Source organism: Pelophylax lessonae, assembly GCF_965119305.1.
Source record: "Pelophylax lessonae genome assembly, chromosome: 7".
Taxonomy (NCBI): domain Eukaryota; kingdom Metazoa; phylum Chordata; class Amphibia; order Anura; family Ranidae; genus Pelophylax; species Pelophylax lessonae.
Genome location: NC_138774.1, coordinates 237,322,807 through 237,340,287, shown reverse-complemented (window position 1 = coordinate 237,340,287; position 17,481 = coordinate 237,322,807). Strand labels below are relative to the sequence as shown.

Below are 17,481 nucleotides of genomic sequence, written 5' to 3'. Positions count from 1 at the left end.
CCCGCCACCTGCACTTGTTGGCGAATTTTTAAAACCTGTGTTCGTGTCCGTCCTGGTTTCTCAGGCGGTTACAGAATGGATCAAGGTGCTGAGGTGCAACTTGGATGCTGAGTCGGTTTCTCCAACTCTAATTGAGCTCACAGGTCAGATAGCCCAGGCCATGGTGTACCTGTGTGATGCGGCCCTGGACGCGGCTCCTCTGGTTGCCAGGGTGTCTGCGGTGGGGATTGTCATACACCGCATGGGGTGGCTGAAGAGCTGGTCGGCGGACCAGGCTTCTAAGAAGGCCGTAACTGATCTTCCCTTTTTAGGTGAACGTCTGTTTGGTGACTCCTTGGATGAGTTGATCAAGGGTCTAACGAGGGGGACAAGAGTACTCTTCTCCCCCAATCCTCAAAAGATAAGGCACCTCGCAGTAAGCGGGGCCTTCCTTCAAGGCTCACAGGGGGCTTTTTCGTGCCTCAGGGGCACAGGAAAAAGGCAAACCATTCAGAGCCTCCGGTGGTAACAAGAGGGCTTGCTCGGATAAGCCCAAGGCCAGCAAGTCCGGTGCGGCGGCCAAGTCCTCCTCTGCATGAAGAGACACCCTCAAGGAGTGCGTCATCTGGCTCCGCCGAGGAGATCCCCCTTTACCTCCGTGGGTTCTGAATTTGGTTTTGTCCGTTCTTCAGCGGCCTCCATTTGAAAATATCAGGGAAATTTCTCTGCCTTTGTTGTCTCAGAAGGTTGCCCTTTTGGTGGCTATCACCTCTGCTTGCAGGGTGTCTAAGTTGGCGTCTCTGTCTTGCCGTTCGCCTTATCTGATCGTTCATAGGGATAAGGTTGTTCTGCGACCTAACCAATCTTTTCTCCCTAAGGTGGTGTCAGCTTTTCACCTCATTGAAGATATTGTTTTACCTTCACTCTGTGGGAAGCCCAAGCATCCCAAGGAATTTGCCTTGCATTCGCTGGATGTGGTTTGGGCGATCAGGGTCTACCTGTCAGCCACGGAGTCCTTTCGGACATCTGATTCTCTGTTTGTCCTTCCTGAGGGATCTCGTAAGGGTTGGGCTACGTCTGCTGCGACCATATAGAAATGAATCAGACAGACTATTGTTCAGGCCTATTATTGAAGGGTCAGGTTCCTCCTTTCCCTGTGAGGGCGCATTCTACTAGAGCGCTGAGTGCCTCTTGGGCTTTTCGCCATCAGGCTTCTGTGGCTCAGGTGTGTAAAGCAGCGACCTGGGCGTCTGTACACACTTTTACAAAATTCTACAAGATTGCTTTGTTGGCATCCCCGGATGCTTCCTTTGGCGCAAAGTTTTGCAGGCTGCTATTTGAGGAAGAGACTTGGTTTTCTCTTTCGGGGGTGAAATTTTGTTTTGGGGTCAGCTCCTCTTAGTATTGGTTGAGCTTGCTTTTTGTTGCCCAGTTGGCTACGTTTTTAGCCTTGGAAATTCGTTAACAGTTTTTGGTTGCGTTCTTCCCACCCCTCATGCCTACACTACTTTGGGACGTCCCATTCGTGGAGAAGCATAGAGAGCTGCGTCTGTCAAGGGACGTAAGAGAAAATTGGATTTTTGTAAGAACTTACCGTAAAATCCTTTTCTCTGAGTCCTTTGACAGACGCAGCTCCCGCCCCTCTATTTTGGGGTTGGTTGTGTCTTCTTTCACTGCTTGCTACAAAACTGATTTGAGAGCACAGTGTGTCTGGGGTTATGTGGTGAGGGATAGGCGTGTAGAGTGGAAACTTTTCACTGCCTAGTCTACTCCTGTAGATGGCGCATAACCCATTAATGAAGAAGCATAAAAGCTGCGTCTGTCAAAGGACTCCGAGAAAAGAATTTTACGGTAAGTTCTTACAAACATCCATTTTTTTTTCTGCTATTCAGCTTCTCTCCTGAACGCACGTTTGGTGTTTTTTTTTTTCAGCCTGTAAACGTCTGTGTGCATGGACACATAGAGGGAGATTTACTGGAGCACTCAGAATCTGGTGCAACGCTGCATAGAAACCAATCAGCTTCCAGGTTTTATTGTCAAAGCTTAATTGAACAAGCTGAAGTTAGAAGCTTATTGGTTACTATGTACAGCTGCAGCAGATTCCATGTGCACCAGTTTTATTCAGGGCTTTTTTCTCCGAAAATATGTGTAGGAACTCAACCATGACCTCCCCATAACCACCCTCGACCCCCACACACTCTCCAAACCGCATCAAATACTCGGTGTGTTCAAATTTTACTAAGAGTGGGAGGGTCATAAAGGGGCATTGAATACCAGGAGTTCATTACGTACAGAGTGCAGAGTTCAGGGGTGGGCTGTATTACAGAGTGCAGAGTTCAGGGGTGGGCTGTATTACAGAGTGCAGAGTTCAGGGGTGCGCTGTATACAGAGTGCAGAGTTAAGGGGTGCACTCTATACAGAGTGCAAAGTTCAGGGGTGCGCTCTATACAGAGTGCAGAGTTCCGGGGTGCGCTCTATACAGAGTGCAGAGTACACAGGCAAGTGTTCTTTCTTATATTAACCACTTCAGTACAGGGCAGTTATACCCCCTTCCTGCCCAGGCCAATTTTCAACTTTTAGCGCTGTTGCATTTTAAATGACAATTGCGCGGTCATGCAACACTTTACCTAAACCAAATTTATGTCATTTTGGCATTATTGGCAGAGGGAAAGTGCCTCGGTGCATGCCAGGATACTGTATAAAAGCCAGGAGCACATGTGCTCGAGGTCTTTTGCCTGGTTAGTGGAGTCCCGGAGGGAGCGGCTGTAGTGGAGCCGTGTTACATAGTTACATAGTAGGTGAGGTTGAATAAAGACAATAGTCCATCCAGTTCAACCTGTGTAGGTGTGTGTGGCTGTAATCATCTCACATAGCCCTGAATGTTCTGATCCTTGAGATGTACGTCTAAGAGTCTTTTGAAAGCCACCATACTACCCGCAGAAACCACCTCTTGTGGTAGAGAGTTCCACAATCTTGTAGCCCTAACAGTAAAGAACCCCCCTCGTTGCCTGAGGTTAAAACGCTTCTCCTCTAATCGCATTGTATGCCCTCGAGTCCTTATGCAATCCCTTCGACTGAACAGCTTTTTTCTAAGCTGAGATCCCCATTGAGATATTTAAAAATTGCTATTATGTCCCCCCTCAGGCGTCTCTTCTCCAGGGAGAATAAATCAAGCGATTGCAGACGCTCTTCATAATTAAGGTCCTCCAATCCCCTAATTAGTTTAGTTGCCCTTCTCTGGACTCTCTCCAGCTCCAACACATCCTTCCTGAGGACTGGTGACCAGAACTGGACAGAATACTCCAGATGCGGTCGGACCAGAGTTTTATAAAGTGGAAGGATTCTAGTCTTATCTCTGGAATACATCCCTTTCTTTATGCATGCTAATATTCTGCCGGCTTTGGCAGCTGCCGTTTGACATTGCATGCTATTGCCTAGTCTATCATCAACCAAGACTCCCAGATCTTTCTCCATTTTTGATTCCTCCAAGGGTTCCCCTCCTAATGTGTATTGTGCTTTTATGTTTCTAGTCCCCAAGTGCAAAACCTTGCACTTCTCCACATTAAACCTCATTTGCCAAGTCGCTGCCCACTCTGTTATTTTGTCCAGGTCATTCTGTAGGATATCTGCTTCATGCTGTGCAGTTATTGCCCTGGCCAATTTTGTGTCATCTGCAAAAACTGATATCGAACTACTGATCCCGTCTTCAATGCTGTTTATGAATAAATTGACAAGGTTGGTCCCAGGACTGAGCCCTGGGGGACCCCACTTACCACCTCAGACCATTCTGAGTATGCGCTGTTTATTACCACCCTTTGGACACGCCCTTTTAGCCAGTTCCGTATCCAAGAGCAAACCCTGCTGTCGATACCTGCAGACCTTATTTTATAAATTAAGCGCTTATGGGGAACTGTATCAAACGCCTTAGCGAAATCTAAGAACACCACATCCACTGGTCTGCCCCTATCTAGCCCACAGCTCACCTCCTCGTAGAATGTTAAGAGATTGGTTTGACAAGAACGCCCATTTGTAAACCCGTGCTGATTACTGCTGATGATGTTGTTGTCTTTAGCAAACTCTACGATATAGTCCCTTATCATCCCCTCCAGAAGTTTACATACTATTGATGTCAAACTGACAGGCCTATAATTTCCCGGTATATGTCTCTGACCCTTTTTGAATATTGGAATCACGTTAGCTTTCCTCCAATCCCCTGGTACATCTCCTGTCCTAATACTGTCAGCAAAGTTCAGGAACAGTGGTCTAGATATAATCTTACTGACTTCCTTGAGTACTCTCGGATGTACGCCATCCGGGCCTGGTGATTTGTTTGTGTTAAGTTTATCCAGCCTTTCCCTGATTTCACCCTCTGTTAGCCATAGTGGGAAGTCCTGTGTATTACTACTAACCATACAGTCATGGTCAGTGTACCCCTCCTTTTCCTGTGTAAAGACTGACGAGAAAAAAGCATTCAGCACGGTTGCTTTTTCAGTGTCCTCTGTAACCATCCTCCCATCATCGTTAATTATGTGTGCAATATGCTCTGCCCTAGTTTTTTTGCTGTTGATATATTTAAAGAATTTCTTTGGATTTTTTTTACTATCCTCCGCTATTTGTCTCTCAAAGTTTATTTTAGCCATCTTGATTTCGTGTTTACTTTTCTTATTTGCCTCCTTGTATTGGTCGAAAGCCGATACTGTGCCCTCTGATTTATATTTCCTGAAGGCCAATTTTTTCCCCTAATAAGTTATTTAACGCTATGGTTTAGCCAGCCAGGTTTGGCTTTGTCTCTTCTAAATGTATTTCCCATAGGAATGCACTGCAAGATGCATTTGCTTAATATGCTCCTAAAGCATTCCCATTTTTCCTCTGTGGTCAGTGATCCCAGGGTTTGGTCCCAGTTTACCCTTTCCATCAATGAGTACAATTTTGGAAAGTTTGCCCTTCTGAAGTTTAGGGTTCTTATGTTCCCTACTTGCCTTGTTATATTGTTATTTACACTAAATGTGATCATCCTGTGATCGCTAGAGCCCAGGTAGTCCTGGACTCCTACCTCCGAGATTATGTCTGGGTCATTATTGATCAATAGATCCAGGACTGCGTTTTCTATAGTCGGAGAGTCCACCAACTGTGACATGTAATTATCCTGTAAGGTGTCCGTGAATAGACGGGCCTTCTGTGAGTGTGTAATCCCCTCTTCCCAGTCAATGTCAGGATAATTGAAGTCCCCCAATATGATGACTGATCCCAGTTTTGCCACTTTACCCAATAGTGCTAAAAATTTCAGCTCTACCTCTTCCCCTTGTTTATGTGGCCTATAGCAAACCCCCACAATTACTTTTCCCTTTTCTCCTTCCCTATGGAGTTTTACCCACACGGATTCTAACTCCATACTCATCCCTTCCGTAATGTCACTCCTCTCTATCACCCTTACATTGTTCTTGACGTAGAGACATACCCCTCCCCCTCTTTTTCCTACCCTGTCCTTCCAGTACACCGAATACCCTTGGATATTGGCCAGCCAGTCATGTGAGGGGTCGAACCAAGTCTCCGTTATTCCCACAAAGTCTATGTCCTCCTCATGTACTAACATTTCCAACTCCTCCATTTTATTGGCTAGGCTCCTGACATTAGCATATACCCCTCTTAGTTTTACGGAAGTTAAACGTAATTGGTGGTTATGTTTATTCCTGTTTGGTCTGAGGTTTTCCCGCACAGACCTACCAATTGACGTTATGGCCCTACTGTCGCTGCTGACTCTAATACTACCTTCTGTCCTTTGCTCCCTCCTGACTGACTCTACTTCTGAGCCCTCCCCCCCCTGTCTCCTAGTTTAAAAGCCCCTCCAACTTGGTGGCCATCTTTCTCCCCAAAAGAGCTGTACCGTCCCCATTAAGGTGCAGCCCATCCTTACTAAAGAGCCTGTAGCCGACTGAGAAGTCAGCCCAGTTCTCCAGGAACCCAAACCCCTCCTTCCTACACCAATTCCTCAGCCACTTGTTAAGTTCTGAGGCCTCGGGGTCCTCCTGAGGGCCAGAAGAGTATCAGTGAGGAACTGAACCCAGAGGTCCAGAGAAGCTGACTGAGAGGGGAGACACTGGAGGATCTGTCTCTGCAGTACAGTGAATACAGAATCTCGTGTCAAGGGGCCTGACCTGATGGGGGCCACCCCTGCTCCTAGGATAGTCCGTGAACAGGTGTCATTTTGAAAGGGGATGCTAGTGAGAGAGTCCTGAAGGTAAAATATCATCCACTAAGTCTTCTTGTCAGAGAGTAAAGAGTAAGAGACTTAACCCTATCTACACTTATGGCAGTGTCGATTAACAGTCTGGCTGTTCCTAATTGATATGAAAGTCCTGAAGTCCTCAACCAGTGTGAATAGTTCAGTTGGAGTATCCCACTATTCCCTTCTCCTATCCCAAACACAAATAAACAACAAAACAAACAACACCCCTAGACTGTTCGTTTGTGTGATGAGCCATCGGGAGCAAGGAGGGATCCAGGGACTTTATTTACAGGTAACCGTGTGCTGGTAATCAGGGGAGTCCGTCAAGACATTATTCAGAAGGCCCTGCGGGGACAGTGCTACACAAAAATAAAATATTTTTGTTCGTTTTGGATAGAGTGGAGATGGATTAGAATCTCTGTCAGGTTTTTTTGTCTGTGTCCTTGTTGGGGAGATTCACCCTCTATTGGTCCTATTTACCATTATTAAAAGAGAAAGAAAATCCCAAATTGTAGGCCGCCACCAGCAGGAATAGAGGGGAAATCTTCCAACGGGGATGCTAGTTCTGGTGACAGCCAGGGGTTCCCTCACTTTGGAAGGATTTCCTCTTACTTTCTGTTTTGGCAATGGGACACCGATGGCAATAACCCTTCCTTACTCAATTCAAAATAAAAAAAAGGTTTTGCACTTATTTTTACCCTAAAGCGGTAGTAGAGGTTCTAAAAAAAAAAAAAAACCCTGCAAGGTAAAGTCATAATGTGCTACTATATATTGCATACTAGCACATTATGAAAGACTTAACTTGAAACAAAGCCCTCACCGCTGCAGAGGCTTCCATCTTCACTCGATCTTCCTTCCAGTCGCTTGCAAAGCTGAGTCTCGATGATGTCACTCCCGGGCATGCAGGCAGGAGTCACTGTTTATGGCACAGGGCTTTGAAGGAACCGCTCGGGTATGCCATAACTATCAGAGCGCATGCGCCAGTGACATTCACTAGAATATCTCCTAAACAATGCACATTTAGGAGATATTTATTCAACCTACAGGTAAGCTTTATTATAAGCTTACCTGTGGGTTAAAATAATAAATCAGAGTTTACTACCACTTTAAAGTCACAAACAGTTTTTTTTTTTTTTTTTCACCACTACTTTAATTTTTTTTACTGTCTTTTTAACCACTTTTGTACCAATAGATCTCTAAAAAAACGTTTGATGGTTATCTACCCAGTGCTATTTTAAAATAAAAATCACTGGACAGGCTGCTGTACCTGTTAATGCCTGAGTCAAGCCATCCCTGGAAGCCTTAGTTCACAGGCACTGCATACAGAGCTGATCCAAGTGGCTCTGTACTTTGGGATCACTGTGATTGGTAAGAAGGAGACCAATCACAGCCAACACAGATGTAAACAATGTAGTGTTTTAACCCCCTCAAGACTAGTATGTTTCTTTACTTTCCAAAAAATTGTGGCAAAAAATAAGATCACTTTGGGGTGTCTACATTCCAAAAGGGGGGCATTTTGGGGGTGATTGTACTGTCCAGACATTTTTTATTTTAACACTTGTAATTTTACATAGTACATAAAATTAAAAGCCCAGCGATTACCATATACCACCAAAAGAAAACTCTACCTGTATCAAAAATGATATAAAATCTATAAAATTTTAAATAAATTAAAAATGAAATAAATCAATTATATAACAGAAAAAATGTATATAAAATAATTAAAACTGGAAAAAAATAACATACAATTCATAAACAGCTAAATAAAAAAAAAAGAAATGAAAAAAATAATAAAAATGATATAAAATAGTGTTACATCATCAAATGCAGGCTCAAAAGGAGTGTTCCCTGAGGAGGTAAGAAAGGCCGTGGGATTTGGTCTTAAAATAAGTACAGTCCCATCAAATAAGGGACAATTGAAAGCTATGAATACTGTTGAGTGCAAGAGACTTACCTGTATAGTTACAATACGTGGCAATGGCTGGCGTGTCTTGGCTCCTCCTTCAATAGCTATCCCCAGGGTGGGTGCACTTTTCATGACACGTATTAAGGTGGCAGAAGGCTTCAGCAGACCTGGCTACAGAGAAGACAGCTTGTCAGTTCTCATTACAAGGCAGGTAAATAGATTAGCCACATGAGCGGATAAAGAGGATTACAGCGACACACACAAAGGATCCTGGGAACGTGACATCTGTCATTCTTTTTGTTAAAGCAAAACTGTGATGGACAAATCAGAGCGTGGCACAGATGTAACAGTTTTCCATCACCATGAGTAGACCGAATTCAATGATGGAAGTCTTTGTACCAGCAAGATATAAAACTCAAATTAAACTGTAGACTTGGTGTAAAATATATACAGAAAAGGAGAGGGGTTAGCAAGTGCATCATGGCCTTTTTTTTCTTTTTGCATTAGGAAGATCTAGATCAGGCTTTCTCAACCATGGTTCCGAAGAACATTTCCTCCAGAGTTTCCTTAAAAACATTTTGACTCTCAGATAACTAACCACTGACACAGTCGATAATCTTTTTAGCTATTTACACAGGGAGCATTCTTCCCACTGACCACCAATGTAAGGAGCATTCTTCCCACTGACCACCAATGTAAGAGACATTCTTCCTACTGACCACAGGTGTAAGAGACGTTCTTCCTACTGACCACCAATGTAAGGAGCAGTTTACCGAAAAACCATCAAAGTAATGGGTCCCTTCTCCCAATACCCATCAATGTAAAGTGCATTCTTCCAACTGACCACTAATGTAAGATACATTGTTCCTACTGACCACCAATGTAAGGAGCAGTTTACCCAATAACCATCGAAGTAATTGTAATGGATCAACCGGCACCCTGACCGGGCACCTCCGTTGATGAATGCTTCTAGTGCTTCCCAAGGGCTCCAAGCACTCCACCAGACAACCTAACCGCCTCAGACCCCACGAACCGCCGCAGCTTGGTTAGGGTCTCGTCGTCTCCTACCCACCCTGGACCTGGGACAGGGCTCCAGGTTCCCGTGGGTGAACCTCTCTTTCCCCAGAGATGGCAGCAGGAACAAGATCTACACAAGCTCTTACAAGAGCTTAGTGATTATCCAAGGGAGTATGGAAGACCATAGCAATCCCTTAGCATACCGTAGCATATTCCCCCAATAAGAGACAGGACTCTAGATTGAGGGTGAACTAACTCTCCTTTATTGAAATAGAAACAGACTGTTATACAATTTTCCCCCACAAGGTTACCGCCCAGGTGGACCTTTTGAAGAACTGGACGTGACATTCACAATCCAATAGAAACAGAGTTTTACACTCAGTCATTCCCATACAAAATCCCTCCCCCCTAACCTAAACTAATTATCTAGCCATCTGGACAGAACAATGTGAGGTCATTAACATCTAACAATGAGATAGGTAAACTTGAACACAATACACATTACATTTCAATACACAAACAATAGGGAAGCCTGTCTGGCACGCAGGGACATGGAATACACACATTATCTAGGAGTCAGACTTCATGGCAATGGGAATAAATCTTCATCTTTCTATATGGAGATATTGCTGACAAATATGACTGTCCCACTTGAAGCAATCCAAACCATTAATTATCTGTCTTTCACTCATAGTGACGGTTAGTATCGTCACCGTAATGTATCCCTTCTCCCAATAACCAACAATGTAAGGAGCAGTTTATCCAATGACCATCAAAGTATTAGGTCCCTTCTCCAAATAACCACCAATATAAGGGGCAATTTACTCAATGACCATCAAAGTAATGGATCTCTTCTCTCAATAACTACCAAGGTAGGGGCAGTTTTCCCAAGACTATCAAAGTAATGGGGTCCTTCTCCTAATAGCTATCAATATAAGGGGCAATTCATTTACTGGCCATCAAAGTAATGGGGTTCTTCTCCTAATAACTACCAATGTAAGGGGCAGTTTTACCCAATAAACATGAAAGTAATGGTGTCCTTCCCCCAAAAAACAGCATTGTAATAGGGTACTTCTGCCACTAACTATCAATCTAAGGGAGCCTGTCTCCACTGACCATATACAGTGGGTACGGAAAGTATTCAGACCCCCTTAAATTTTTCACTCTTTGTTATCTTGCAGCCATTTGCTAAAATCATTTAAGTTCATTCTTCTTCCTCATGAATGTACACATAGCACCCCATACTGACAGAAAAACACAGAATTGTTGACATTGTTGCAGATTTATTAAAAAAGAAAAACTGAAATATCACATGGTCCTAAGTATTCAGACCCTTTGCTCAGTATTTAGTAGAAGCCCCCTTTTGATCTAATACAGCCAGGAGTCTTTTTGGGAAAGATGCAACAAGTCTTTCACACCTGGATTTGGGGATCCTCTGCCATTCCTCCTTGCAGATCCTCTCCAGTTCTGTCAGGTTGGATGATAAACGTTGGTGGACAGCCATTTTTAGGTCTCTCCAGAGATGCTAAATTGGGTTTAAGTCAGGGCTCTGGCTGGGCCATTCAAGAACAGTCACGGAGTTGTTGTGAAGCCACTCTTTCGTTATTTTAGCTGTGTGCTTAGGGTCATTGTCTTGTTGGAAGGTAAACCTTCGGCCCAGTCTGAGGTCCAGAGCACTCTGGAGAAGGTTTTTGTCCAGGATATCCCTGTACTTGGCCGCATTCATCTTTCCCTCAATTGCAACCAGTCGTCCTGTCCCTGCAGCTGAAAAACACCCCCACAGCATGATGCTGCCACCACCATGCTTCACTTTTGGGACTGTATTGGACAGGTGATGAGCAGTGCCTGGTTTTCTCCACACATACCGCTTAGAATTAAGGCCAAAACGTTCTATTTTGGTCTCATCAGACCAGAGAATCTTATTTCTCATCATCTTGGAGTCCTTCAGGTGTTTTTTAGCAAACTCCGTGCGGGCTTTCATGTGCCTTACACTGAGGAGAGGCTTCCGTCGGGCCACTCTGCCATAAAGCCCCGACTGGTGGAGGGCTGCAGTGATGGTTGACTTTCTACAACTTTCTCCCATCTCCTGACTGCATCTCTGGAGCTCAGCCACAGTGATCTTTGGGTTCTTCTTTACCTCTCTCACCAAGGCTCTTCTCCCCGATAGCTCAGTTTGGCCGGACGGCCAGCTCTAGGAAGGGTTCTGGTCATCCCAAACGTCTTCCATTTGAGGATTATGGAGGCCACTGTGCTCTTAGGAACCTTAAGTGCAGCAGAAATCTTTTTGTAACCTTGGCCAGATCTGTGCCTTGCCACAATTCTGTCTCTGAGCTCTTCAGGCAGTTCCTTTGACCTCATGATTCTCATTTGCTCTGACATGCATTGTGATCTGGAAGGTCTTATATAGACAGGTGTGTGGCTTTCCTAATCAAGTCCAATCAGTATAATAAAACACAGCTGGACTCAAATGAAGGTGTAGAACCATCTCAAGGATGATCAGAAGAAATGGAAAGCACCTGAGTTAAATATATGAGCAAAAGGGTCTGAATACTTAGGACCATGTGATATTTCAGTTTTTCTTTTTTAATAAATCTGCAACAATGTCAACAATTCTGTGTTTTTCTGTCAGTATGGGGTGCTATGTGTACATTCATGAGGAAGAAGAATGAACTTAAATGATTTTAGCAAATGGCTGCAATATAACAAAGAGTGAAAAATTTAAGGGGGTCTGAATACTTTCCGTACCCACTGTATGTAAGGAAGAATTTCACTGACAACCAATTTTTTATCACGTCTTTTTTAGCACGTCTTAACTGACTTACTGTTCACAAAAATGTACCATGAGCTATAGATACAGTAATTGCAAGCTTTCTCTGAGACCTAAAATGTATTCTATGTTAAGGAAAAAAAAAGTTGGGAAAGGCTGCTTTAGGTTATTTATTAAGGATGGTATTAAATGGAAAATTCACCTTTACAATAAAATTACTCATGCACTTCAGCGTCCCTATAACAAAAGAACACTGTTTGGGTTTGATAAATGAAGTTCTTTTTAAAAGCATACCTGTAGACCATTTATGACCTCTCCCAAGGTTGCCCCAAAAACTCCCAGGAAGGTGACCCCCCCTCTGTCCTATATAGATAACAGGACGGGCCAACTATTGCAAGCATGTTCTTGGCAGGTTGTCCCAAAAAGTCAGAGGTAGGGGATCCCCCTCTGTGCTATATAGATAACAGGATGGACTGACTGTTGCAAGCACTCTTCCAGCACTGGAGGAATGAAGGCGTATGCTTGTTCGAATCCAGTACATGTCAGTGCACGTGATTTAAATAAGCCTGAGCCCTCGTTCCTGCAGTGCTGGGATCACTCTTGCAGGACAGATGGGGGTAGCCTACCTGGGATTTTCTGGGACAGGCTAAGGAGAGGGTGAATAAGGCCTACAGGAATGCCAATGAAAAGCAGCTTCATTTTATAATCCTAAGCAGTTTTTTCATGTACTGGAGATGCTGGAGAACAAGAAAAGTACCTATAGTCAAAAATGAAAAAAAAAAATAGGGCATTAAAAGATAAAATCAGATACTAAAAAAAAAAACGGAATTTTTGTAAAATCTTACCTGTAAAATTCCTTTCTCTGAGTCCTCCGACAGTCGCCGCCTCTCCATATTCGTCACTATGGGGTTATTGACCTTTGCTCCGTAGGAGTAGCTAGGCAACAGAATATGTCAATATTAAAGCTTTTAGCACATCCCATGGTCCCCTCAGTCAAAACCCTCCTGCTTCCTGTATCCATACCTCAGTTTCAGTAGAATAGCAGTAGAGTACATAAACAAACTTCAAAAGAGGGGCGGGGGCGGCGACTGTCGGAGGACTCAGAGAAAGGAATTTTACAGGTAAGATTTTACAAAAATTCCGTTTTCTCTTACGTCCTCCGACAGTCGCCGCCTCTCCATATTCGTCACTATGGGGACGTCCCAAAGCAGTGCAAAAAAATGAGGGGTGGGAAACGCAGCCGCGTCCAAGGCAACGCAGGACCCACATCAGAGAAAGGAACCTTACCAAAGGAAGGGAACCAACTGGGCAACATGAAAATAAAGTTTTGCTCAACAGGAGCAACAACCCAGGAAGAACAAATAACCTAGGGATAAAACACATCCCAAACAGCCAAGGGCCCAAAAAACAAGGGACCCTAAGGTACCGCCGCACTAAGAACCTTGCGGCCAAAGGAAGCATCTGCCGATGCCTGAACATCCACTTTGTAGAACCTAGAGAAGGTGTGAACGGACGACCAAGTCGCCGCCTTACACACCTGGGCCACAGAAGCCCGATGATGACAGGCCCAAGACATACTCAGAGATCTGGTAGAGTGCGCCTTCACAGGCATAGGGGGAACTTTTCCCTTCAAAGCATATGCCTGTTCAATGGTCTGTCTGATCCATTTGGCGATGGTAGAAGCCGACGCCGCCAAGCCCTTCCGAGGCCCCTCAGGAAGGACAAAGAGGGAATCCGTCTTGCGAAAAGACTCAGTCGCCGACAGGTAAACCCTGATCGCCCAAACAACATCCAAGGAATGTAAGGCCACCTCTTTCGGATGCTTAGGCTTCGTGCAAAGCGAAGGCAAGACAATGTCCTCATTGAGGTGAAACTCTGAGATCCTTTTCGGAAGAAAAGAAGGATTAGGTCGCAAGACCACCTTATCCAAGTGGAGCACCAGATATGGAGACCTGCAGGACAAAGCTGCCAGCTCCGATACTCTGCGAGCCGAAATGATCGCCACCAAAAAGGCGACCTTCTTGGACAACAGAGGTAACGAGATCTCCCTGATCTTTTCAAAAGGAGCATGTTGTAACACGGACAGAACGAAGTTCAAGTCCCACGGAGGCAAAGGATCCCTCCGAGGAGGGACCAGGTGTCGCACCCCTTGAACAAAAGTGCCAACCAGAGAATTAGACGCCACAGGGCGTTGAAAAAGAACGGCCAGCGCAGAAATCTGACCCTTAATCGTGGCCAACGCCAAACGCTGGTCCACCCCTGCTTGAAGGAAAGACAACACCCTAGACACCGAGTATGAGCGAGGGTAATACCCCCTGGACGCACACCAGGCAAAATAGGCCTTCCAAGTACGGTAGTATATCTTTCCCGAAGAGGCCTTTCTAGCATTGATCAAAGTATGAATGACCTCCGGGGAGAGACCCCTATCCTTCAGGACCTCGGTTTCAACAGCCAGGCCGTCAAAGCCAGCGACTGTAAAGCAGGATGGAATATCGGTCCTTGAGACAGAAGGTCTTCTCGAAGAGGCAGATGCCACGGAGCGTCGACCGCCAGATTCACGAGGTCTGCGTACCAAGACCGGCGGGGCCAGTCCGGCGCCACCAGAATCACTGTTTTTGGTTCCGAGGACAGCCTGCGAAGGAACCGGGATAGCAACTGAATTGGTGGGAATGCATACATTAGTCCATACTGATGCCACGGAGCCACTGACGCGTCTGCCCCAGGATCGCGCGTCCTTGCCACGAACCTTCCCACCTTCATGTTCAGACGAGATGCGAACAGGTCCACATCCGGAAGACCCCACTTCGCGCACAACATCTGGAAGACATCCGGGTGGAGCGACCATTCCCCCTGGTCCAGAGTCTGGCGGCTCAGATAATCCGCCTGCCAGTACTCCACCCCCGGAATGTGAACTGCCGTTATCGCCAGGACGTGCGTCTCGGCCCAAGACAGAATGCCGGCTACTTCCCGAGCCGCTCAGGCACTCCTGGTGCCCCCTTGGTGGTTGATGTAGGCCACCGCTGTGGCATTGTCCGTCTGCACCCGAACCGGACAGCCCTGAAGCTCGTCCGTCCAACGGCGAAGGCAGAGATTTATCGCCCGCAATTCCAGAATGTTGATCGGAAGGGAGGACTCCTCCTCCGACCAAGTTCCCTGGGCGGACAGAACGCCCAGAACACCACCCCAGCCCGACAGGCTGGCATCCGTGGTGATCACCGTCCATGAAAACGGACGAAAAGACTTGCCCCCCGACACCGCCGGGGACTGTAGCCACTACAGAAGATCCCTTCTGGGACGAGGACCCAACGAGATCCGAAGGTCCAGAGATTGCGGTCGCCCATCCCACCTGGACAGGATCTCCGCCTGGAGACCCCGCGTGTGAAACTGGGCAAAGGGAATCGCCTCGAAGGCCGAGACCATCAAACCTAAACACCTCATGCCCGTCCGGATCGTCCCGAAGGGACCCGACTTCTTCCTGAAGCGTCCTGAGCTTGTCTTCCGGTAGGAAAACTTTTGCCTGAACAGAGTCCAGGATCATTCCCAGATAGGGAAGACGAACCGACGGGCACAGCGTCGATTTTGGGAAGTTTATCGTCCAACCAAACTCCTGCAGAGTCTGCATCGTGACGGACAGGTCCTTCACCAGACCCTGACTGGTCGCAGACCGAACCAGAATGTCGTCCAGATACCCCAGGATTGAGATACCCTGGGCTCTCAGTAAAGCCAGAACCGGTGCAAGCACCTTGGTGAAAACCCGCGGAGCCGAAGCGAGACCGAAGGGTAACGCCACGAATTGGTAATGATCCTCCGCAATGGCGAATCGAAGGTACCTCTGGTGACCCTCGAAAATGGGGATGTGTAGGTACGCATCCTTCAAGTCGATGGAGGACATGAATTCTCCCGGAACTAGAGCAGCCACCACCGAGCGCAGGGATTCCATGCAGAACTTGCGAACCCGCACAAAGCGGTTCAGAGCTTTTAAGTCCAGAATCGGACGTACCTTGCCCTCCTTTCTGGGCACAGTGAACAGATTTGAATAAAACCCCCGAAACCTGTCCCGATGAGGCACCGGGACCACCACTCCCTGAGCCCGCAGGTCCTGCACCGCCAGGTGCAGATCCCGCAAACGCCCCGGAGACAGCTGAAGGTTTGAGGGAAAAAAACGGTTCGCCGGCCGAGATAGGAACTCGATCTTGTACCCGGACCGAACGATCTCCTGAACCCACCTGTCCCGAACGCGGGCCAGCCAGGGTCGAAGAAAACCGAGCAAACGTCCCCCCACCCCAGAACTGGGTGAGGGGGTCCCTTCAGACCGCATTGTTATGGGCAGCGGATCCGGACTGGCCAGACTTCTGCTTACCTGCCCACGGCTTTTTCTGGGAGCCTTGTCCTTTGAAGGGCTTGCCCTTATAGTGCGACTGAAAGGCACGAAAGGACCCCTGAGAGGGTCTAAACGAGGTAGTCTTCTTACCACGAACAAACTTAGACTTGTGAGTCTGGGGCAAAAGAGTGCTCTTACCCCCAGAAATACCCTTTATCAGTGAATCCATGGAGTCGCCAAAAAGGCGCGATCCCGTATACGGCAAATTGGATAAAGTTTTGCGAGAAGATTGGTCCACAGACCAGCATTTCAGCCAAATCAAACGGCGTGTCAACACCGCCACGCTGTGCACACGTGCAGCCAAAGGAATTACATCTAAGTCCGCATCACACAAATACATGACACCCTGATGAATCTAATCCACCATAGCCAACGTCGTCGGCGGGGCAGAATCAGCCACCAGGACGCGCCTGAGCACCTGCGCCCAATCCGCGACAGCCTGAGCTGCCATAAGGGAAGCAAAAATAACTTTTAGCATGGAACCGGTAACCGAGTAAGTATGACGGGCAAGAGACTCCAGCCTCCTGTCCATAGGGTCCCGGAACACCGGGGTATCCTCTGCTGGAATCGCAGTGGATTTATTCAAAACCTCCACCGCGTGATCCACCGAAGGTGGTACACACCAGCGTTCGTCAGTGGCAGGCGTGAAAGGATAACGCAGCTTAAACCTACTGGGCACAGCAAAAGGCTTTTTTAGATTGCGCCATTGTTCACTAACAGCGCGCTGAAAACCTCAGTGCAAGGAAAAACCTGCGATGTTTTGCGTCTCCGCTGTGTCCCATAAGAGGCCAGGACGGCAGGAGGACATGGTTCATCCTGCAAATGCAGCGTTTGTTTGATAGAAGCAACCAAGTCATCCATGATTGCAAGCTCTTCAGACGAGCCAGGGGGAGAATCATCAACCCCTTCAACCTCTGCCTCCCCTTCCGACCCTGCAAAGTCCAGGGACGAACGGGACCCCGATAAGGGGACCCCCGCCATAGCAGCCCCATCGCCATCGCCCTCTGAATCAGAGGAGATTGAAACTCTGGGCCGTTTAGTGGATTGAGCAGCCACAAGCATCTGTACCTGAGCAGCCAGGTTAGCCACAATGGTGGCCAAATCGCCCCCCTCAGGGGGAACAGCAGCAGCCCCTTGGCCTCCCAGCAAAGTGGGAGGAAATTTGCTTTCCTGAGAATCCATGCCCCCAGAAGTGTGTAGGAGAA

General features: G+C 46.8%; 1 protein-coding gene across 4 annotated transcripts in view; it reads right to left on the bottom strand.

The window, feature by feature from the left end:
• WHRN (whirlin) overlaps window positions 1-17,481 on the bottom strand; it is a 383,412-nt gene that overhangs the window by 16,054 nt on the left and 349,877 nt on the right. For all 4 annotated transcript variants that reach the window (XM_082264620.1, XM_082264619.1, XM_082264622.1 and 1 more), the window contains one exon: window positions 8,160-8,282. In XM_082264620.1, coding sequence (XP_082120746.1) covers window positions 8,160-8,282 — 123 coding nt within the window. The remainder of the gene's footprint in view (window positions 1-8,159; window positions 8,283-17,481) is intronic.